Source organism: Manis pentadactyla, chromosome 7, assembly GCF_030020395.1.
Source record: "Manis pentadactyla isolate mManPen7 chromosome 7, mManPen7.hap1, whole genome shotgun sequence".
Classification (NCBI taxonomy): Eukaryota; Metazoa; Chordata; class Mammalia; order Pholidota; family Manidae; genus Manis; species Manis pentadactyla.
This window is the reverse complement of record NC_080025.1, coordinates 78,616,664-78,641,617: the sequence shown is the minus strand read 5'-3', so window position 1 is coordinate 78,641,617 and position 24,954 is coordinate 78,616,664. Positions and strand designations below refer to the sequence as shown.

General features: G+C 39.9%; 1 protein-coding gene across 1 annotated transcript in view; it reads left to right on the top strand.

Moving 5' to 3' along the window:
* The first annotated feature begins 2,838 nt into the window (after nucleotides 1-2,838).
* The window catches only part of LOC118917034 (serum paraoxonase/arylesterase 2), a 33,999-nt gene continuing 11,883 nt past the window's right edge, over nucleotides 2,839-24,954 (top strand). Inside the window, exons 1-2 of the mRNA XM_036894475.2 lie at nucleotides 2,839-3,083; nucleotides 21,264-21,334. Of these exons, the coding sequence (XP_036750370.2) occupies nucleotides 3,010-3,083; nucleotides 21,264-21,334 (145 nt within the window). The 5' untranslated portion in view covers nucleotides 2,839-3,009. The remainder of the gene's footprint in view (nucleotides 3,084-21,263; nucleotides 21,335-24,954) is intronic.

The window sequence follows — 24,954 nt, the reverse complement described above, 5'->3', positions numbered from 1 at the left end:
ACTGTCACAGAAATTTGACAAAGTAATTTTATGTCTGTTGAGTCACATAATAAAAGATTTGGGCTTGTATTTTGTATGTCTGATTTTTACTTCATTTTCTAGTAATTATTTTCATTGTACTTCACAAAGGCAAAGAAAAACCTATCTTTCACCACACATAGTTTGAGAAGCATTTATAAAAGGTATTATTATTTCTGAAAATTTGCCTAAGAACCATTAAATTTCTAATTATAAACTAGTTATATGTCATTATTTGAGAAACACTGTCTCTTACCAAGTGTAAAGAGTTGCCATCATACAAACAAGTTCCAGAACAAGTTTGTTTTGAATTGGATAATTTGGTTATTTAAGAGTCAGAAACCATTTTTCCCATCAAATAACATAAACTGGGGTTATGTTCTTCATGTAGACTATAAACCCCAGCTATCTCAAAACACTGCTAAACTCTACTGTGAAATTTAATAACTGGTACATACTATAAAATGTAATAAACCCCAGTCTTCTCCATCCTCTTAAAATGGGGAAGATAGGCATCTGATTTCCGAATCAGAAAATATCTCTCTTCCCCATCTGAGTGTGAGACATGCCTAATTCTAGCCCTAGTATAGTGGGAGGGTGGGGGTAAGGACCCAGGCTTCTCCTGCAGAAGCTGTTGCTACAGCAACCCTCAGAAAGAGGAAGTGTATGGCGCTACCGTACTAGTCACATAGAGTAAGGAGGGAATTAGGAGATCAAGTTTGGAGGAACTCACTGGCCATGTTAAGATTAAACTGAGGTTTCTCCAAGATTCTCTGAGACTGAGGTTAAGTAGGCAGGTTAGGTTAGGTAGGGAAAACCCTGGTTCTTTACCACCAGTGTCTCCATACTAAACTCTGGGCATTTTTCCTTTTGGTGATCTAGCACCAGGATGTTTTTTGGGCCTCATGCTGAACTGAGGTCTGTCAGTAACTACCGCAGGGATTATTTTTCCCTTTTGTTTGAAAAGGTTATGAAGACAAGTCCAGGTTTGGTGAGAAACATTGGTAGACTCAACTAGTGACATCTACCATAGGCAAAGGAGGAATGGGGGAGTCAGCACAAGGGCTGCCTTATGCTATCCTGAATGCATCCTAAAAGATACAGATCTTTAACCCTTTACTTTCAGCTAAAGCTGGGCTGAATTATTAAGAACATGACTTTTCTTTTTTTTTTTTAAAGGCTGGAAATAGCAAAAGGGAAATAGACCCAGCAAATAGCACACAGCAAAATAATTTTTATTTACAATGTATGGTTTCCATGAAAATGTATGGGAGCCTTTATTTACAATGTATTGTTCCTTCAAACTTGATCTCCTAATTCCCTCCTTACTCTATGTGAAGAGTACGGTAACGCCATACTTTCCTAACCTAGAGTCCATGAAGCATAGTTTCATGGTCACACCACTATCCAGAATCCTTAGATCAACACTCCCAGACCTAAGGCAGGAGCCCTAGTAATTTCCAAGGGCCTGTTTTAGTCCTCATTCTAAAGTCTGATTTCCTATGTGAGGCTTTTCTCTTCCCCAAATTTTGACAACAAAAATGTTCCTAGAGAAGAGATCACACCCCTACCTAGCCAGTCATAGGGTAACTATGGAAGAATTAATAACCAAAGTGGTCCATGGATAGAGTCCTATAGGTTTCACAACCTTGATTTCAAATGGAATTTAACATTTCCAACAACTATGAAAGTCGAAAACAAACCTCAGAAGCATAACAGGACTAGTGACTTTGTTACTAATGGAAATAATAGGTATTTTCATTATCTCATTATAGTGTTGCAGTTATCTTAAAATAGTATTTATGCCCATCACAATGTGAAGAAATGGTGCTACATCTTGTTATTTAATGTGTTAATAATGTAGCATACATTATAATAGTATGTTACCATAGCACAAACTTTTAAAAGAATATTTTGATAATTGCATTTGAATGTAATTGGCAATCTTGTGCATTTTATTGTATGCACTTACAAATATTATTCTGAGAAGGTATCTATAGATTTACTATTGCCAGAAGAGGGGCCAGTGACAAAAAAAAAATAGTAAATCTCCTGGGCTTTCAAAAGACAGCTATCTATCTCTCTATCTACCATTCAGCATAACCTAATATCCCTTAGGACTGAATTAGATACACACATACACAAGCAGAGGAGTCTCTGAGGGGCAGGGGTGCGGTGAGAAGCTTGCATCTGCTTTATTTAGCGGTTGTTTGTAAAACTGATGTTTGTTGAAAATGGGCGCTTGTGACCATTTTGCCTACATACTGTACCGTGCAACGAAACACTGGAAACCATTAGACATTTATTTCAGGCATACTCACTTATTACAACCGTCTCAATCTTAACGGGTAGGTTTTCCCTTTTGTATGTATCTTCTCTTTCTTTATTCGTGATATGCGGCTTAAATTAAAAGACAAAAACAAACAAAAGAACGGCTCTTATTCCATTAAACTGAGTTGAGATTTAAAAAATAAGACATTGTCCAAGTCTGTAGGTGACTAGATGAAGCACTCCTAGAAATAGGGTGTTTCTTTCTTCCCATCTACACCTTGTTATAAAAAGTAGTGACTCCAACATGAAATATTGACAAGAACTGACCCAGAACCTTTAGAACTGTACTGAAGAAGTTTCTTACTGGAATATGGACTAAGGAATGTCCTCGAAGACTAGGAGAATGAGAAAGGTATGCAGGCTGCCTGAGGTTCCTGGGGTGGGGCGTTGTTTGGGACAGGAGGTGAAAGAATTCAGTTTCACGCCCTTAACCGAGACTGGGGCGTGGGAGCATAGTTCCCTGTCCCGGGGAAGGCGTCTTGGGTGACAGGTCTGTGGTGACAAGAGACCAAAGGCCCCGGAGAGGGCGGAGCCGCGGCAGCCCCCCCGGCAGCAGGCTGCCCAGGCCGGAGACGGGGCGGAGCGCGGCCCGAGCGGGAAGCGGGCACCGCCCTCAGTGCTCCCCGCCCGGCCCGAGCGAGGCGGCGCGGACTCCGCGCCATGGGGCGGCTGGTGGCTGCGAGCCTGCTGGGGATCGCGCTGGCGCTCCTGGGCGAGAGGCTCCTGGCGCTAAGGTAGGTGGGGCCCCCTCGGACCGAGCCGCTGGTGCGCAGTCCGGCCGGCGCGCCCGCCTCCGGAACGCCCTCCCGGGGAACCTCCGCGGCCCGCAGGTCCCTAGGCCCGCGGTGGGGCGGCGGCAGAGCGCGCAGGCCCTGGAGGGAGCGGTCGCGGCTGCAGAACCCTCTTGCTCTGTGCTCTCCAGCGGGTTGAACACCTTCACCCCCCACCCCCGGCTGCTAGCAACACCCAGCGCAGTTTGGGCTGAATCGCGAGACTTTGTGGAAAGTTTATAAGCCTTTGCTTGCTAACAAAGTTCTTTCCTACCTAGGATGACAAGCGAGTGCTTTGTAATTACTCAAGGGCAAACCTGGTGCTGTAACTTGAAAACAAAACTATTACTCATACATTGAAGCTTGGTTATAAAGATTTATTTCAGGTCATTGATGCTGCTGCTCTTTGTTGCCCAAACCAGCCTCCGTCTTCGATAAAGTGTCCTCCGTCCTTCCACTGCATAGTTTGAAAAATTCTCGAGCTCTCTAATATCAGTGCTCAAGATCAAAGACACTTGAGATATTCAGCTACTGTTCTTACATCACTTTCATATTATCTCTTCACCCAAGAATCCTGAAACCAGAATGTGAAACAGTCCAAGCTTCATCCATCCCACATTTTAGTTACAATGAAAAAAAGCAGATGCATAGACATCATAGTTTCTAAATTCAATTACCAACTCAAATTTTGTAAGCCTCATGCAGAATAATTCCAGAAATATTGAGCACTTATTATGCATGGTGTGTTCTCCTAAGCTCCTGTAACAGAGTTAAGCACGTACCCTGAAGAAGTTTACCCTATTACAGGTCAGGAGAGAAATAAAATAAATATATAAATTAGGATGTCCAGGACAGGTAAAAACCAACCCCTACAGGCTTAAGGAGGAAAGATTATATCCCCTTGAAGGTGGCATTCAGGAGGAAAAGACATTTGACATTGGCCTTGAAGTAAGTACATATGGGGATGAAGGATGCCACCCCAGATGGAGAGTGCTGTGCAAAGGAAGGCAATCAGGTAGGTTGGCAAGCTGGAAACTAGCAATAGACCAATTTGAAGGGAGCATAAAGTTAAGGGATGAGAATCATGGGAGGCGAGTGATGCTTTGAGATGGTTAAATATTGGGGCCTGTTTTGATAGGTAAAGGGGAAATGTTGATGTCTGGTGTGTGTCTGTATTTTTTATACAGAAACCTGTTTAAGCCATACAAAACATAATCAGGTTGCTGTGCAGAGGTAAGTCTGGAAGGATGGACTGGAGTTGAGTTTTCAGTCCTGGCTCTGCACTTCAGGATCTCCTGGAGGGCTGATGTCTAGGCTATACCCCCAGATTCTGATTCACTTGGTCTGGGTAGGGCCTGAGCATGAGTATTTTTTATTTTTAATTCTGATCATTCTAATATGCAGTTACAGTTGAGAAGTACTAGAGTAGAGAGTGAATAGACATGAAGAAACTAGTTAAGATACTACCGTAGTTTGGAGAGAATGAATAACAGGGGCCTAAATTCTGGAACCCCAGGGAGGAGGTCAAGTCAGAGTTTCCAGCTCTACTGCCCCTTAGCTGTAGCTTTATCTGCCGATAAAGGAATGCAGGGAAGAGGAATGGTGTGTGGGGGGGGCTTGGGGACAGGCGGAGAGGTGGGGCAGGGCTGGGAAGGGGAGGGGAGGGGGATAGATTGAGGCAGGAACTTTGACTGGTAGGATATGGACCTGCTGGCCTTGATTTTCATGTTATGTAAGCACCCACTCTGCTCAACAGAACATTCTTGACTTGGATGATTTTGTGTATGATCTGTCTAGCTCTCAGTTTCAAAGGCAAGACCATTACATTTCACAAGCTCATTACCATGTCCCTAAAGTTCAAACCACTAGTGCTTCCTCAGGTTGAAGTTCTCAATTAATGGTCAGTTTTTTTTCCATTAATGTTAAGGTTTTAAATTTAAACCCCTTTAAATGATAAATGTTACAGTTGCAAACCTAAGACAAAGTAAAGCTTTTTTACATGAAACACACCTGATAGGTAATTTACAATTTAATACCTCTTTATAGAGACTTGACTATAATAAACTTTACTGAGCCATGACTTTATAGGGTAGTAACTTCGCTGGATAGTTGAAACTCCAAATCAGCTGATGTAAGAATGTTGCGATGAGTGATAGGTGGCTAGATATAGAAAATAAAAATGCAAGACTCCCACTTAAATTTGAATTTCAAATAAAGAATCATTTTTTAGTATAAGCATATCCCATGCAATATTGGGACATATTTATACCAAAACATCATTCATTATTTATGTGAAATTCAAATTTAACTGGGCATCTTGTATTTCATCTGGTGACCCTATGATTATGAAACATTAAGTGCCTGCTCTTTGTGGGGTTAAAGGTGGAGTGCTCAAATGCATAGCACTGCTCCTTTCAGACCCTTAGACTCTGTTTTGAAAGGCAGTATGTTCCCACTTCCACATAAGGAAGTACTCTTCAAAAAACAGTGTTTTTTGTTTGTTTTTTGCTCTAATCTGGTATCTCCTATTTCATTTTTCTATTTTTAGAGATGGTACTTTGACAATCAAGTTATTTCCCTTCCCCAGGAAGACCACTTAAATTTCAACTTGAATTTCAGATAAATAATGAATAATTTTTTAGTATAAGTATGTCCCAGATGGATAAATGGAATCAAAGGTGTCTCTTTCCATCTGAACTGTAACTGGTTAAGGTTTCCAGGGTAGGATGGCATATCACACTTCACTTTTCCACTCCTCCCTAGTTGATCAATAAAAGGGAAAATACAAATACACAAATATCCCCAGGCCGGTTGCTACCTGTTGCAAAGTACACACTTTTAAATGAATCATGAGACTTGGGCACCTCAGAGACCTGTGCGTGGGCAGGAATCCAAATAAACAAGCATCTGAACATTCTACATGTTGCCTGACGCCTTTTATGACAGCTCCACCGAGAAGCTATGCAACCTGCTCTTGAACACTTCTGAAGGGCCCAGCTCTTTTTAAACCACCATCTTCCTCATCATTTATTCTGTGGCTGCTGTGTGCTGGTCACTGTTAAAAAATTCTTGATATTAAACTAAATACACATTTACTGACTTTTGGGAAAAAAAGCTCTTTTACATTTATGTCTTCATTCAGTCTTCATATATGTTTTCCTTTCCATATTATACATGTCAAAACAGAGGCTGGGAGAGGTTAACTAGTTAGTTTGACAAGTAATTAGTGCTGCCCCTGTACTCTAAGGCAGCCAGGTCTTCTGATTCCAAGCACAGTTTGAACCAAATTCCCCACAGTTTCCTAGCTTCTCTGCCATTGAAGCACATTTTCTCCAGCTTTACATACCTAAACACAAATTCTTAGTTCCTAAGGGCAAGCATTTTAGGGGCCCAAGGGGTGAATTCCGAAGGGTTTTACAAGTCTGCATATAAAAAAGATAAAGCCCCTGGTTTGTTGGTAGTTAAGTAAAAGATAAAGCCCCATCAGTGTTTTGTGAATTCAAAGGCAGCGAGCTATGCGACGAAGTAATGCCTGGTAACACTATGTTCCCAGTTCGCTGAAGGTGTATTGGCTCCACAGCCTGGTGCACCCTTACTGCTACCACACAGTGAGACAAAACAGTATCATTGACCCTCTGTGTCATTCCACTGTGGATGGGTAACGCTGTTTCCGGAGTTTTCAGAGAAAATAGAGATGTACGGTAATGACTGTTGATTTGGAGTTTGTTTTGTGGCCAAATAGCCTAATTTCATTTCTTAGCCCTGCTATTTCCCTGAGATTGTGGCTTTTTATTTCATCTTTCTGTGCCTTGTTGTCCTGTCTGTAGAGTGGGGTTCATATACTACCTGCTCCATAAATGGGTTCCTTCTTGTAAAGTGCTAGGACATGCCAGGCACATAGAAAGTGCTCAAAATCAGTTACCTGTGATGACCATGATGTACTAGCTGGGGTTCTCAGACTTTTCGTGCCATAGATCCCTTTGGCAGTCTGATAAAGCCTTGGCTCCTTCTCAGCATCTTGTTTTAAATGCATAAGATAAAATACATAGGATTACAAAACAAAACTAAATGCTATTTAACTTAATACTAATTTGAATACCTGCATCCTAATTTAAATACTGAACTATTTTAAAAATCTAATGCATGGTGTAATAACATGGGCTTCTTGATGAGTCTTGACAAGATCTAGAAGTAGTTGAATATCTAACAGTAGATAATAGAGGTAGTGATGAGTATAAATGGTATTTTGAGATATCTTCAGCAACTGAAATGTGATGTGAAATGTCTCTGATTTCTATTAGTGACAGACTCACAGGTACTACTAGTAGAAAATTCTGTGGTTTGTTGCCTATGCTCATCATCAAAAGAAATACTCAGTTTCAATTAGAGGTTTAAGTGAAGATGTGGTTTGTCACCATATACATGTTTCTGGTGGGGATCATTTGGGGAATGACTGGTAGCTCAGCTGAAGGAAGACAGTGTATGTTCTTTGCTGTATTATACCTATCATAAACTCATAACTAAAAGGAAAATAACCATGTTTTAATGAAAAAGAAAAGGAAAAAGAAAAAAACAAAGGAACCTAGAACAGAGAACGCAAATAGCTTTCACAATGAGTATCTATTTTAACACTGGCAGTAGTTGATTGGATTATTATGCCTGAAACTGGCTCAGCGTTAAAGGGAAAGACTGCTGTGGTTAATTAGCAATGTCTGCACGACAGCCAAGTGGTAACAGTCATGTCATCTCTGACCTTGTATGTTCATAAGCATGCTATGTACGTAAAGTGTTAGGAGCTAATAGGCTATGAAAAAATATCACTTACTCATGTTTGTAACATTTTTCTTCCTCCCTCCCTTCCTTCCTTTTTTTTTTTTCATGTATGCATTTAGGATTATCGATCTGCTATTTAGGCTTGTTGATTTGCATTGATGCAAAGATGTTCCCCAAACTTCTTAAATTTATTTATTTAAGACTCTTATTATCAGTTAGGAGTGCTTTCAGCTGCAAGTAACATATATCAAATTAATGATAACTCATATAAATAGGGACTTATTTTTCCCACATAACAAAAACTCTGTGAGTCATTCTAGGGTTTGTCCACTGAGTCAGTGATCATATCAAAAATACAAGAATATATTCTTGCATTTTTATTCTTTGATCCTTCACTGTTGGCTTTATGTCCACATATTTTTTTGTCTTAAGGATGCTGAACGAGTACTGTGGTAATCATGACAAAGGGAGAAGTGGTGGTGCCAGTTGGGTATCTTCTTGTGTCTGCCTTTTCTATCAGAAGCAAAAACATCTCCCCAAAATCTGAGTCTTTCAATTACCCCTAAATACAAAGGAGGCTAAGAAAACAAATATGTGGCTTCCCTACCTCCATAGTGAAAGGAGCAAGGAACAAAGGAGGTGAGAATGGCTTTAGGTTTGTCAGCCAGTAGGGTCTGCCACCCCAGAATACTAATGGGTTGGGAACTGATCAGTCTGCCAGGCCAAACGCCTAGCAGTTTACTACTGAAAGAATTTGCAAGTCTCGATGGGCCACAATGGGTAGAAGCAAAATCCTCTTTTTCTTTTTACTGTAAAGGAAAGATAAGAAAAAGGATATGATTAATTAGAAGTTATACACAGCCCTTGTGTAACTCTTCAGTTTTAATAGAGGCATATCTAGAGACGATATTGTACAATTAAACTAGTTGATGAAGATTGCTTATTAGCAAAGTATAATCAGTCATTTATGCAAACCTAAGTTGGTTCTGAAAAATACCCCGTATTAAACTGTTCAGACACATGTGAATTTTATTTATCTGTGCAATTTATCTTTGAGAAAGGTAGATGGTAATTATCATTATCCCTATTTTTGTTTAGTCAAACGGGCATAATAGTAAGTTACATACAGTTGACACCCAAACCAATGCATGATACAAAAACTTGATAAAAACTGCAGCTGTGACCTACTGACTTACATCTACATCTGCCTCTGGCATCATACAGTGTTAACAGAGCATTGTAGACCATCTAGTTTCATCCTTATTTTATACATAAAGAAGACAGGCTGACAGATTATCTGACCTGCCAGCGGTCTTGCAGTCTTGTTGCTAAAACAAAAATACAGATGTCTTCACTCCTTTCTGAGAAAAATACAACAGCAGATTAGAGCACTGCCTCTGGTAATTTCTAGCTGGGTGCCAAACCTCAGGAAAGTTGTTTCACCTCTGAAATGGGGATAATGCTACCTACTTCTTAAGGTTGTTTTAAGAAGTAAATTAAATCAGTAGGTAAATCCCATAGAACAGTGGTAGATTCAATACATTTTATCTATTTTTATTATTGATTTTCTTTTTTACCACCTATGATTATCATCATCATTAATATTACTGTTACTAGTACATTAGGCTGAATATGCTTGCTTCCCCCTTGAATAACTCCTAGAACTCATAGTTGTGAGATTTATTATATTTTTATTGCTTCATTGAAATTTTTAATTTTTATTCATCTATATATTTTACATATTTATTTTATTCACCTATTTATTTATTGTTTTATTGCTAGATTTTTTCAAGAAATATAACACTATTTGAGTTAATGACTCCAAGTGCAAACTGATAAACACTTTGATTAGAGACTTTATGCATGATATGAACTGCCAAATACATAGTTGCCACCACCTATTGGTAATTCTGAGTTATTTAGGTCTAATCTTTTTTCCACTTTGCTGGGAAACCAGTAGCCTTCCTGTATTCAGTGTCTAGAAGTTAGAAGCTGTCAAAGATATGAGTAGGAGAGAGATAAGAGACAAATTGTTACTTTGTCTCTTAAATGTATAGTAGGCCTGAACCACTTTGAAAAATGTAAACTACTCTGTGAACACTGTTATTATTATTTATGACTGTAGAGAACAGAAAGAGATGTTGAAACAATGAGAGAAGAGAAGGGAACCACTATAATATGTGGCATTCAAAACAATACAGGCATATTTCGGAGATACTGTGGGTTTGTTTTCAGACCACTGCAATAAAACAGGTAGCAAAATAAGGTGAGTCAGATGAATTTTTTGGTTTCCAGTACATATGAAAGTTATGTTTATACTATGCTGTAGTCTATTAAGTGTACAATAGCATATCTAAAAAAATTACATATCTCAATTTAAAAAATACTTTATTGGCTGAAAATACTGACCATCATCTGAGCTCTCAAGAAGTCATAATCTTTGCTGGTGGAGGCTCCCGCCTCAGTGCTGGGGCTGCTGACTGACCAGGGTGGTGGGTGCTGAGGGTAGGGTGGCTGTGATTATTTGTTAAAATGAGGCAACAGTGAAGTTTGACACATAAGTTGACTTTTCCTTTTATGAACAATTTCTTGGTAGCATGTGATGCTGTTTGGTAGCAGTTTAGTCACAGTAGAACTTTTTTCAAAATTGGAATTAATCCTTTCAAACCCTGCTGCTGCTTTTTTGACTAAGTTTATGTAATATCCTCCATCCTTTGTTGTCATTTCAATAATCTTCACTGTCTCTCCACCAGAAATAGATTCCACCTCAAGGAACCACTTTCCTTCCTCATCCATAAGAAGCAGCTCCCCATCCATTAAAGTTTGATCATGAGGTTGCAGGAATTCAGTCACATCTCCAGGCTCCACTTTCAATCTAATTCTCATGCTTTTCCCACCACACCTGCAGTTACTTCCTCCACTGACGTCTCCCCCTCATGGAACCCCTCAAAGTCATCCATGAGGTTTGGAGTCAACTTCTTACAAACTCCTGTAAATATTGATATTTTGACCTTTTTCCATAAATCACGACTCTTCTTAATGGGATCTAGAATGGTAAATCCTTTCCAGAAGGTTTTCAATTTACTTTGCCCAGACCCTTCAGAGGAATCACTATCGATGGCAGCTATAGCCGTATGAAATGTATTTCTTAAATAAGACTTGAAAGTGAAAATGACTCCTTGATCCGTGGGCTACAGAATGGATGTTGTGTTAGCAGGCATAAAAACAACATTCATCTCATTGTACACCTCTATCAAAGCTCTTTGGTGTCCATGTGTGTTACCAATAACCATTAATATTTTGGAAGGAATCTTATTTTCTGTGCAGTAGGTCTCAACAGTAGGCTTAAGATAATCAGCAAACTACACTGTAAACAGATGTGCTGTCATAGAGGCTTTTGTTGTTCTGTTTCTAGAGCACAGGCAGAGCAGGTTTAGTCTAATTCTTAAGGGCCTTAGAATTTTCAGAATGGTAAATGAGCACTAGCTTCAACTTAGTCACCAGCTGCATTAGCTCCTAACAAGAGAGTCAGCCTGTCCTTTGAATCTTTGAAGCCAGGCACTGAGCTCTCCTCTAACCTGTGAAAGTTCTAAATGGCATCGTTTTCCAACAGAAGGCTATTTCGTGTACATTGAAAATCTGTTCTTTAGTGCCACCACCTTTATTAATCATCTAGCTAGATCTTTGGAATAATTTGTCTGCAGGTTCTCCATCAGCACTTGCTGCTTCACCCTGCACTTCTATGTTATAAACAGCTCCTTTCCTTAAACCTCATAAACCCAGCTCTACTAGCTTCCAGCTTTTCTTCTGTAGCTTCCTCACCTCTCTCAACCATTATAGACTTGAAGAGAGTTAGGGCCTTGTTCTGGATTACACTTTGACTTAAGGGAATAATGTGTCAGCTTTGATCTAATTAGCATCTAAAACAGCAGTAAAGCTGTTATGCTCACTGTTCGTGTGTTGACTGGAGGAGCATTTTCATTTCCTTCCAGAACTTTTCCTTTGCGTTCCCAACTTGGGTAATGGTTTTGTACAAGAGACCTAGCTCCTGGCCTACCTCGGCTTTTGACATGGCTTCCTCACTAACTTACTATTTCCAGCTTTTGACTTAAAGTGAGAGACACACAACTCTTCCTTGCACTTGAACATGTAGAGGCTGCTGTGGGGTTATTAACTGGCCTGATTTCAATATTGTTGTGTCTCAGGGAATAGGGAGGCCCAAGGAGAGAACGAGATGGGGGAATGGCCAGTTGGTGATGAAGTCAGAACACACACAGCAGTTTTCAATTTAAGTTCATTTTCTTATATAGATGAAGTTCATGGTACCCCAAGACAATTACAGTAGCAATATCAAAGATCACTGATCACAGATTGCTGTAACAAATATAATCCTAGGAACAAGTTTGAAATATTGGGGGAGTTGCCAAAATGTGACAGAGACACAAAGTGAGCAAATGTGTTTAAGAAAATGGCGCCAGTAGACTTGCTCTGCTGGTCTGCCCCAAACCTCCCGTTGATAAAAAAAAGGCTATCTGCAAAGTACTGTACAGCGGACAGCAATAAAAGGAGCTGTGCCTGGATCCCAGATGTGTTTGCCCAACTGTTCTGTGACCCTCTACTCTAGGGTGGGAAGGAAGGGGAAAGATATTTATTAGATTTCCACATTTTCTCATTACTTCTTCACTTTAGTTTTCGTGAAACAATAGGTAGGTTTGCTAAGTGGTCGGTGCTTACCAAACTTCTCACCCCAATAAACAGTGTTGTGGGTTTCTTTTTTTTTTTTTTTTACCTCTAGACACAAAGATTGTTTTTTTTTTGTAGATAAATATTTTTTTATTGAAGGGTACTTGACACACGGTATTACATTACATTAGTTTCAGGTGTACAACATAGTGATTCAACATTTATATACATGACAATTCTAGGTACCAGCTATCACCATAGCAAGCTGTTACAATATCTTGACTATATTCATTACATCCCGGTTACTTATTATTTTACCATTGGAAGTGTGTATTTTTTTTTTTTTGTGAGGGCATCTCTCATATTTATTGATCAAATGGTTGTTAACAACAATAAAATTCTGTATAGGGGAGTCAATGCTCAATGCACAATCATTAATCCACCCCCAGCCTAATTTTCGTCAGTCTCCAATCTTCTGAAGCATAACAAACAAGTTCTTACATGGAGAACAAATTCTTACATAGTGAATAAGTTCTTACATGGTGAACAGTACAAGGGCAGTCATCACAGAAACCTTCGGTTTTGCTCATGCATTATGAACTATAAACAGTCAGTTCAAATATAAATACTCATTTGATTTTTATACTTGATTTATATGTGGATACCACATTTCTCTCTTTATTATTATTATTTTTAATAAAATGCTGAAGTGGTAGGTAGATACAAGATAAAGGTAGAAAACATAGTTTAGTGTTGTAAGAGAGCAAATGTAGATGATCAGGTGTGTGCCTGTAGACTATGTGTTAATCCAAGCTAGACAAGGGCAATAAAACATCCACATATGCAGAAGATTTCTCTCAGAAGGGGGGGTGAGGTTCTAAGCCTCACCTCTGTTGATCCCCAATTTCTCACCTGATGACCCCCCTGCGACTGTGCCTGTCTTAGCTTGTTCCTCCCTTGAGGAATCTTACCCGTCTCTGGCTAACGAGTCATCTTCCGGGGCCATACAGGGAAATGTAAAGTTGGTAAGTGAGAGAGAAGCCTTATTGTTTGAAATGGTTAGCTTTTTATTTCTTTGCATATTTATGACCTGTAGCTTCTATGCCCAGCATTTGTCTTGAGGTATCTTTACCACTTGGAAGAATTATGATACTCGGTAAATTTGATATGAGGCACGAATTATATTTAAGGGTTGTAATTAGGAAGGAAGAAGAAAAGCTATAGAAGTAGCAGGCGGCAGAAAACATGGGAAGATTGATTATTTCTTTGACATATCTTCTTGTAGAGTAACTTCAGCAAGTATAGGTTTTAAGCTACTACTTAAATTGCGCAGACACATTAACATAATAGGAGTATAGTCACATAACCAAAGCAGACCTGTAATTACCAGCCATCTCCAGTGAAACCAAGAAAACCAGTTAGGCACCTTAGGCATTTGTGAAAACTTATCTATGATATGGTGGATATTGTCCAACTGAACTTGAACAGTCTGAGAGAAATCAGACAAATTAAAACAACCCATTCCTGGGGAATGTTCACATCCCTTATGTTCTTTTAACAGTAAATAGTCTGTAGTTGTAAGATTTTGGAGCACTACAATTTGCACTTCTCCTAATTCTTGATTGAGTTCCAACCGTATAGATCCAGTCAAATTTGTTGTTTTACTGTAAGCACAGGCCAGCTTAGATATCTCCTTCCTCATTCCCAAAGCAAGTCCAGGAACTGGTGGGATGAGTGCATCTACAGCTGTAGCAGTGCGTGGATCTTTGTTGGGGTTTTTTGATGATCATCTTCTGGCATGAGTCTTCCAGAGAGTGCTGATGTTGGAAGTTCTTTTTCATATCGTATCTTAGTTCATTTTCGGGGTAGCCAATTAGGCGTTGATCCTCTGTATAAACACAAACAGACCCTTTGCCTACACTTTTATATGCCCTTTACACTCTTGTGTAGAACTCATTGGAGGTTACCACACAGGAACTGCCCTTTTTTTTTTTTTTTGCTATCACTAATCTACACTTACATGACGAATGTTATGTTTACTAGGCTCTCCCCTATACCAGGTCCCCCCTATAGACTCCTTTACAGTCACTGTCCATCAGCATAGCAAAATGTTGTAGAATCACTACTTGCCTTCTCTGTGTTGTACAGCCTCCCTTTCTCCTACCCCCCCATGCATGCTAATCTTAATACCCCCCTAATTCTCCCCGCCCCTTATCCCTCCCTACCCACCCATCCTCCCCAGTCCCTTTCCCTTTGGTACCTGTTAGTCCATTCTTGAGTTCTGTGATTCTGCTGCTGTTTTGTTCCTTCAGTTTTTCCTTTGTTCTTATATTCCACAGATAAGTGAAATCATTTGGTATTTCTCTTTCTCCGCTTGGCTTGTTTCACTGAGCATAATACCCTCCAGCTCCATCCATGTTGCAGCAAATGGTTGGATTTGCCCTTTTCTTATGGCTGAGTAGTATTCCATTGTGTATATGTACCACCTCTTCTTTATCCATTCATCTATAGATGGACATTTAGGTTGCTTCCAATTCTTGACTATTGTAAATAGTGCTGCGATAAACATAGGGGTGCACTGATCTTTCTCATACTTGATTGCTGCATTCTTAGGGTAAATTCCTAGGAGTGCAATTCCTGAGTCAAATGGTAGGTCTGTTTTGAGCATTTTGATGTACCTCCATACTGCTTTCCACAATGGTTGAACTAACTTACATTCCCACCAGCAGTGTAGGAGGGTTCCCCTTTCTCCACAGCCTCGCCAACATCTGTTGTTCTCTGTCTTTTGGATGGCAGCCATCCTTACTGGTGTGAGGTGATACCTCATTGTAGTTTTAATTTGCATTTCTCTGATAATTAGCGATGTGGAGCATCTTTTCATGTGTCTGTTGGCCATCTGTATTTCTTTTTTGGAGAACTGTCTGTTCAGTTCCTCTGCCCATTTTTTAATTGGGTTATTTGTTTTTTGTTTGTTGAGGCGTGTGAGCTCTTTATATATTCTGGACGTCAAGCCTTTATCGGATGTGTCATTTTCAAATATATTCTCCCATACTGTAGGGTTCCTTTTTGTTCTATTGATGGTGTCTTTGGCTGTACAGAAGCTTTTCAGCTTAATATAGTCCCACTTGTTCATTTTTGCTGTTGTTTTCCTTGCCCGGGGAGATATGTTCAAGAAGAGGTCACTCATGTTTATGTCTAAGAGGTTTTTGCCTATGTTTTCTTCCAAGAGTTTAATGGTTTCATGACTTACATTCAGGTCTTTGATCCATTTTGAGTTTACTTTTGTATATGGGGTTAGACAATGGTCCAGTTTCATTCTCCTACATGTAGCTGTCCAGTTTTGCCAGCACCATATGTTGAAGAGACTGTCATTTCGCCATTGTATGTCCATGGCTCCTTTATCAAAGATTAATTGACCATATATGTCTGGGTTAATGTCTGGATTCTCTAGTCTGTTCCATTGGTCTGTGGCTCTGCTCTTGTGCCAGTACCAAATTGTCTTGATTACTATGGCTTTATAGTAGAGCTTGAAGTTGGGGAGTGAGATCCCCCCTACTTTATTCTTCTTTCTCAGGATTGCTTTGGCTATTCGGGGTCTTTGATGTTTCCATATGAATTTTTGAATTATTTGTTCCAGTTCATTGAAGAATGTTTCTGGTAGTTTCATAAGGATTGCATCAAATCTGTATATTGCTTTGGGCAGGATGGCCATTTTGACGATATTAATTCTTCTGAGCCACAAGCATGGGATGAGTCTCCGTCTGTTAGTGTCCCCTTTAATTTCTCTTAAGAGTGACTTGTAGTTTTCAGAGTATAAGTCTTTCACTTCTTTGGTTAGGTTTATTCCTAGGTATTTTTTTTTTTGATGCAATTGTGAATGGAGTTGTTTTCCTGATTTCTCTTTCTGTTGATTCATTGTTAGTGTATAGGAAAGCCACAGATTTCTGTGTGTTGATTTTGTATCCTGCAACTTTGATGTATTCCGATATCAGTTCTAGTAGTTTTGGGGTGGAGTCTTTAGGGTTTTTTATGTACAGTATCATGTCTTCTGCAAATAGTGACAGTTTAACTTCTTCTTTACCAATCTTGATTCCTTGTATTTCTTTGTTTAGTCTGATTGCTGTGGCTAGGACCTCCAGTAGTATGTTAAATAACAGTAGGGAGAGTGGGCATCCCTGTCTAGTTCCCGATCTCAGAGGAAATGCTTTCAGCTTCTCGTTGTTCAATATAATGTTGGCTGTGGGTTTATCATAGATGACCTTTATTATGTTGAGGTACTTGCCCTCTATTCCCATTTTGCTGAGTGTTTTTAATCATGAATGGATGTTGAACTTTGTCAAATGCTTTTTCAGCATCTATGGAGATGATCATGTGGTTTTTGTCTTTCTTTTTGTTGATGTGGTGGATGATGTTGATGGACTTTCACATGTTGTACCATCCTTGCATCCCTGGGATGAATCCCATTTGGTCATGGTGTATGATCCTTTTGATGTATTTTTGAATTCGGTTTGCTAATATTTTGTTGAGTATTTTTGCATCTACGTTCATCAGGGATATTGGTCTGTAGTTTTCTTTTTTGGTGGGGTCTTTGCCTGGTTTTGGTATTAGGGTGATGTTAGCTTCATAGAATGAGTTTGGGAGTATCCCCTCCTCCTCTCTTTTTTGGAAAACTCTAAGGAGAATGGGTATTATATCTTCCCTGTATGTCTGATAAACTTCTGACGTAAATCCATCTGGTCCGGGGGTTTTGTTCTTTGGTAGTTTTTGATTACCGCTTCAATTTTGTTGCTGGTAATTGGTCTGTATAGATTTTCTGTTTCTTTCTCGGTCAATCATGGAAGGTTGTATTTTTCTAGGAAGTTGTCCATTTCTCCTAGGTTTCCCAGCTTGTTAGCATATAGGTTTTCATAGTATTCTCTAATAATTCTTTGTATTTCTGCGGGGTCCATCATGATTTTTCCTTTCTCGTTTCTGATACTGTTGATTTGTATTGACTCTCTTTTCTTCTTAATAAGTCTGGCTAGAGGCTTATCTATTTTATTTTCTCGAAGAACAAGCTCTTGGTTTCATTGTTTTTTGCTGTTGTTTTATTCTTCTCAATTTTGTTTATTTATTCTCTGATCTTTATTATGTCCCCCCTTCTGCTGACCTTAGGCCTCATTTGTTCTTCTTTTTCCAATTTCGATAATTGTGACATTAGATCATTCATTTGGGATTGTTCTCCCTTTTTTAAATATGCTTGGATTGCTATATACTTTCCTTTTAAGACTGCTTTTGCTGCATTCCACAGAAGTTGGGGCTTAGTGTTGTTGTCATTTGTTTCCATATATTGCTGGATCTCCATTTTGATTTGGTCATTGATCCATTGATTATTTAGGAGCATGTTGTTAAGCCTCCATGTGTTTGTGAGCCTCTTTGCTTTCTTTGTACAGTTTATTTCTAGTTTTATGCCTTTGTGGTCTGAAAAGTTGGTTGGTAGGATTTCAATCTTTTGGAATTTTCTGAGGCTCTTTTTGTGGCCTAGTATGTGGTCTATTCTGGAGGATGTTCCATGTGCACTTGAGAAGAATGTATATCCCGCTGCTTTTGGATGTAGAGTTCTATAGATGTCTATTAGGTCCATCTGCTCTACTGTGTTGTTCAGTGTTTCCGTGTCCTTACTTATTTTCTGCCCAGTGGATCTATCCTTTGGGGTGAGTGGTGTGTTGAAGTCTCCTAGAATGAATGCATTGCAGTCTATATCCCCCTTTAGTTCTGTTAGTATTTGTTTCACATATGCTGGTGCTCCTGTGTTCGGTGCATATACATTTAGAATGGTTATATCCTCTTGTTGGGCTGAGCCCTTTATCATTATGTAGTATCCTTCTTTATCTCTTGTTACTTTCTTTGTTTTGAAGTCTATTTTGTGTGATATTAGTACTGCAACCCCTGCTTTCTTCTCGCTGTTGTTTGCCTGAAATATGTTTTTCCATCCCTTGACTTTTAGTCTGTACATGTCTTTGGGTTTGAGGTGAGTTTCTTGTAAGCAGCATATAGATGGGTCTTGCTTTTTTATCCATTCTATTACTCTATGTCTTTTGATTGGTGCATTCAGCCCATTAACATTTAGGGTGTCTATTGAAAGATATGTACTTATTGCCATAGCAGACTTTAAATTCGTGGTTACCAAAGGTTCAAGGTTAGCCTCTTTAGTATCTTACTGCCTAACTTAGCTCGCTTATTGAGCTGTTATATACATTGTCTGCAGATTGTTTTCTTCTCTCCCTTCTTATTCCTCCTCCTCGATTCTTCATATGTTGGGTGTTTTGTGCTGTGCTCTTTCTAGGAGTGCTGCCATCTAGAGCAGTCCCTGTAAGATGTTCTGTAGAGGTGGTTTGTGGGAAGCAAATTCCCTCAGCTTTTGTTTGTCTGGGAATTGTTTAATCCCACCGTCATATTTGAATGATAGTCGTGCTGGATACAGTATCCTTGGTTCAAGGCCCTTCTGTTTCATTGTATTAAATATATCATGCCATTCTCTTCTGGCCTGTAGGGTTTCTGTCGAGAAGTCTGATGTTAGCCTGATGGGTTTTCCTTTATAGGTGACCTTTTTCTCTCTAGCTGCCTTTAAAACTCTTTCTTTGTCCTTGATCTTTGCCATTTTAATTATTATGTGTCTTGGTGTTGTCCTCCTTGGATCCTTTCTGTTGGGGTTTCTGTGTATTTCCGTGGTCTGTTCGATTATTTCCTCCCCCAGTTTGCGGAAGTTTTCAGCAATGATTTCTTCTAAGATACTTTCCATCTCTTTTCCTCTCTCTTCTTCTTCTGGAACTCCTATAATATGGATATTGTTCCTTTTGGATTGGTCACACAGTTCTCTTAATATTGTTTCATTCCTGGAGATCCTTTTATCTCTCTCTATGTCAGCTTCTGTGCGTTCCTGTTCTCTGATTTCAATTCCATCAATGGCCTCTTGCATCCTAACCATTCTGCTTATAAACCCTTCCAGAGTTTGTTTCATTTCTGCGATCTCCTTTCTGGCATCTGTGATCTCTCTCCGGACTTCATCCCATTTCTGTTGCGTATTTCTCTGCATCTCTGTCAGCATGTTTATGATTCTTATTTTGAATTCTTTTGTCAGGGAGACTGGTTAGGTCTGTCTCCTTCTCTGGTGTTGTCTCTGTGATCTTTGTCGGCCTGTAGCTTTGCCTTTTCATGGTGATAGGAATAGTTTGCAGAGCTGGGACGAGTGACGGCTGGAAGAACTTCCCTTGTTGTTGGTTTGTGACCCTCCTCTGCTGGGAGAACAGCGACCTCTAGTGGCTTGTGCTGAGCAGGTGCGCGCAGACAGGGTTTCTGCTTCCTTCCTGGCTGCTATGGAGTTTATCTCCGCTGTTGCTGTGGGCATGACCTGGTTCGGGCCTCTGCACCTAAGTGGTGGAGTCGCGTTGGAGGGGGAGCGGCCTGGAGGCTATTTATCTCCATAAGGGGCCTACCTGCTCCCTGCAGCCCAGGGATTAGGGTGCCCAGAGATCCCCGGATTCCCTACATCTGGATTACGTGTCCCACCCTGCCCCTTTAAGACTTCCAAAAAGCACCCGCCAAAACAAAACAACAACCACACAAAAAAAATTTTAATTAAAAAAAAAAAAAAAAGTTGCCGCTCGTTTTTCTTTATTCTCTGGCGCCAGCCTCAGGCATCTGCTCACCAGTCTTGCTGCCCTGTTTTCCTAGTATTGGGGGCCCTATCCCTTTAAGACTTCCAAAAAGCGCTCGCCAAAACAAAACAGCAAAAAAAAAAAAAATGGTCGCACGTTTTTCTTATGTCCTCCGGCGCCAGGCCTCCGGTGCCCGCTCACTGTTCTTGCTGCCCTGTTTCCCTAGCATCCAGGGGCCCCTGGGCACGCACTGTGTCTGCACTCTGGCCCGGATGGCTGGGGCTGGGTGTTCGGCAGTCCTGGGCTCCGTCTCCCTCCCGCTCTGCCCATTCTTCTCCCGCAGGGAGCTGGGGGGATGGGCGCTCGGCTCCCGCCGGGCCGGGGCTTGTATCTTACCCCCTTTGCGAGGTGCTGGGTTCTCACAGGTGTGGATGTGGTCTGGATATTGTCCTGTGTCCTCTGGTCTTTATTCTAGGAAGGGTTGTCTTTGTTATATTTTCATAGATATATGTGGTTTTGGGAGGAGATTTCCCCTGCTCTACTCACGCCGCCATCTTACGCCCCTCTCCTCTCCGCTTATTTCTTAATAGCAAGTTGTGGGGTGTCTTCCGTGTGCCATGCTCTGGACAGTGCCATTTTTTTCTTGGCCTCTTTTCTGTCACTGTGTCTGAAGGTCTGAGCATTTTTTGGTTCCTCCAGGTCCTCAGAAGGAAGACAGGGCTTCTAGGTCTACATCTGGAGCTCTTCCCACCACACTAGAGCTATGAGAATGTCCTGGTGCCATGCTTATGTGTGCATAGGGAATTGCATGAGATGTTTTATTTGTTGAGTTACTTTCTTTTGTGACCCACATTCACATACAGAACTTTGTGATAAAGCATTTTTATTTTAACTTCATTTCTGGTGCTATTTTATGTTTCTGCCCTTGTTTTTCTATCTTCTCTTTCATCTTCTTTAGATTTATGCTGTGTTTCATGTAAGCCTCTTTAAACCCTTTCTGCAATGAAGCAGGGAATACATAAACAGATAGATTTTTTTTTTTTTTAAGCAGGAATCGACTTAAAGCCTCCAGAGAAGTAGAATCCATAGACCTTCCAAACTGCCACCTCATTAAAGGAATCGGTAAGTATGAGAAAATGTTTATTATACACCTTACATTGTTTGGCCACCAACACTAAAAAACTCATTAACAGTGTTTTGCCACACAACTGCTATTTATCAGAGGAAAAAAGTCACATTAAACTAACCAAAACACCTTCTGTCAATCTCTTTTGATTTCATGCACCCTGTATTTCTTCTCTCTTACTTTCACTGTAATTTATTAATTACTTGCATAAACCTATGTTTATTTTTTTATTTCTTGCTTGTTTAGTGACTTTTCTGAACTAGTTTTGTATAAGTCTGTGTTCTTTGTCATGTCTGGGCACTGAAATCTATGTTTCATTAGTCTAGTAGTCAGCCCCTGAAGGTAAGTCAGAAGGAAGAGACATTATAAAGCAGAAAATAAAAATCTCTCAACAATACTTCTAGTGCAAATGCAAACACATACATGCATATACATACTTTTTTCACAAATGGCATCTTAGTCTAAGATTAAATTCTGCAGCCTGCTTTTTTCCCAATGCAGTGTGAGCAGCTTTTCCCATCAGCACGTGGTTCTCTACCTCATTCTTTTTAATATTTGCACATACCATGATTTACTTAACCAATTCCCTATTAATGCCCATTTGAGTGGTTGCAGTTTTTTGCAAGTTCAAGTGAATCAGGGAATATCAATGGACATGTGGCTCTTGTGTTTGTTTATGTGTAGGTTGAATCCTTAACAGCAGGGTTGTTGTTTAGTTAGTTAGCATGTCTGTTTAAAGTTTTGATAGTTATTGTGAAATTGCCCTCATGTTGTCAACTCTAAAAACTCAGTACCTCATATTCACAATCACATTAAACTCTAGACAGGGTTCACTAGACATTTTGCTCTTTGAGCAAAAATAATGTGGTGATCCTTCTCTGGGTCACACACAAGAAGGCTTCACTTTATGAAACATACTGGTTTTCAGAGCAGCCTTTCCACTCATTACTTCCTTCCAGTTCTGTTATTCACGTCTCCTTCTTGTCACATCTGTTTGCTCTTTGCTCTGTCTCCTCTTTTCCATTGGTACTTCTGCACTTTTTCATAGCCCTGTCTGTCTTGACATTTTTCTCCTGGGGCTTTTCCTCTCTGTTTCAGTTGTCTGAACATTTAGCAGGAAGATTCAAACTCAGTATCAAATACCAGGTTGACTAGTCTTGTGCTGGATAATACACACAGTTCTAGAACAAAGGTTGTCTGGAATCCCAAGAAACTCAGTGGCAGCCTCCTGCCTCCTGCCTCCTGCCACAGTCATGGAGTCCCCTCCGAACTGGTCACCAAGCAAAAGCCAGATGACATCTGTGAGGGGTGTTGAACAAGGTTGGGAAGTTGAGTCAGTGATCTCTGAGGTTACTCTTGCTACTGAGTTAATAATTAGCAAATCATCAAACAGCCCTTGGCCCCTGTGAATCCTGCCTTCTGTGAATTCGAGTCTCAGAGTAGACAATAGGGCACCACTAGACACATTACAGGACAAACTGCCAAGTGTATTGCATCACAACTCACTGGGATGGAGGGCTCCTCGGAGAAACACAAGCCCAGCAGCATTTGTATTCTGAACAGGCATCTGTCTGTGTTTTTGACCTTTATGTTGTGATGTGTGCGAGCTGCTGTCTGGGATTGGAAAGAATGAGGAAATATGTCACCTATGGCCCCTCTCGTGAAGTGTTTAATGCCTCTGAGGCACTTCACAAGGCAACAGAGCGAAGATGATGAGTGATTAGAAGCACATTTGGGATACATTCTTAGATCTAATTAGAAATGTGCTTTTTTTTTCCTTTCTTCTTTGCTTTTCCTCTGTGCTTAGCACACACTATGTGAACATTTGTTGAATGCTATGTTAGCGATGCATAATGGTTAATAATAGCTTGTGGTTATAAGTTTTTAATGACAGCTACTTATTCCATGGTCTTTGATTACAAGGAGTAACAGTGCTGGGCATACATCCCCATACAGCAAAAGTTCTTACGGTAGCCAGCAAGGGTAGAGCGGTTCTTTATTTTTAGTTTCCACTGTGGAAACAGTAGTAGCCATGCTCTGAAGGCCATCCAACCCCTCCAGGAGGGGTTCTCCTTTCCCTTCCACCACCATCAACACACACACATGCACGCACGCGTGCGTGTGTGTGCCCCACAATACTACATTCACCATGACTGGAAATGAACTTTGCAACACTTGGGTGCTTTATACATATCATATCATCTCTTTCTGTTTTAATAAATGATAATCATCTACCACGTATCATACAGTGTGGATGAACTCTGTGGGGCAGAAAGTAAGCCCCTATTTATTCCCTTTTTTGTATTCCCAGTGTATCTTACAGACAGAAACTAAGATTATGCATAATATCAACATCCAAATAGTAAATATTACAATGAGTTAGTTAATTCTAGTTGAGGCTTAAGTGTTTAAAACATTTTCTAAATGTTTTTGAAAATGATGGCATTCAGAGTGAGTCCTGGACTAATATAAAATTTTGAATGGATTATCTCTCTTGAGTTAATTAATAGTTTTATACACTTGGTAATCAAAATCTTTATAATAACGGCTGCTTGGGAGGTTAAGAAAAACAGCATTAAAGTTTGTAACCCTTTTCATCAAGTACTGTATAATCTACCTATGAAAATAAAAACAGAAAAACCCATTACTGTGAGATAAACATGTATTTTTTCTTTTTTCTTTTTATAACAGATAAGGACCCAAGGTTCAGAGAGGTTAAGTAACTTTTGCAAATTCTCTTTCCGAATAGTATCTTCTTCCCAGAGTGATTAACACACATACCTGACTAGTAAACTAAAGAAGAAAATAATAAGCTACATTACATATTGGGTACTCTATTGGGTATGGCAAGGGCTGGTTTGTTGTTAGAAAGTTACAGTAAGTAACTTAGAAAAGAGAGAAACCTATTTTCTGTTACATGCAGTACCAAAATTAGCAAATATTCTAGGTTGGTAGCTACATGTCATACAGTCATTGTGGGACAAAGGCTGGTGAAGCAATACAACTATCTTTAGCATATTGCTTCCATCTTGGTCCAAGACTAGGAGTCCAGTTGTTGCCATTTCCCAGCAGGAAGTGGTAGAAAGGAAATTTACTTGGATGTTACTTTTACTTTGTTTTACCCAATAAAATTGCATACATTCTGTCCTATCATATCCCATTAACCTGAGTTTAAACAAATGGCCAAGTCCATCAGCAAGAAAGGGTAGGGAATGTCTGTAGTTGTGTCACTATGTGCCTGTAGCTGAAAAGGAAGAAAAGAAATATAGACACTGGGGAGTACTTGGCTGTCTTTGATCCAGACAGTTAATTGCTGAAGGAATAAGCAGAGATCAAAAACAGATGTGCTAAGCTGGAAGACTTTCTGGAGAAAGAGGGTCTTGAAAGAAGGGTTAAAGAAAAGTACAGAATATGAATTGGTGAAGATCTTGGTGAGAGGCGCAACAGTAAACATTCTGGGGAGAAAACCACCCTATTTTGACCACAGCTGAATTTGCAAAGTGAAGTGTCTTTAGAGAGGAACCAGGTGATGCTTCTAACAGAGATAATTTGTTAAATGCTAGATTGAATTTTTTGTATGTGCTTTTAAGTCAGAACAAAAGGTCTTGAATATCAG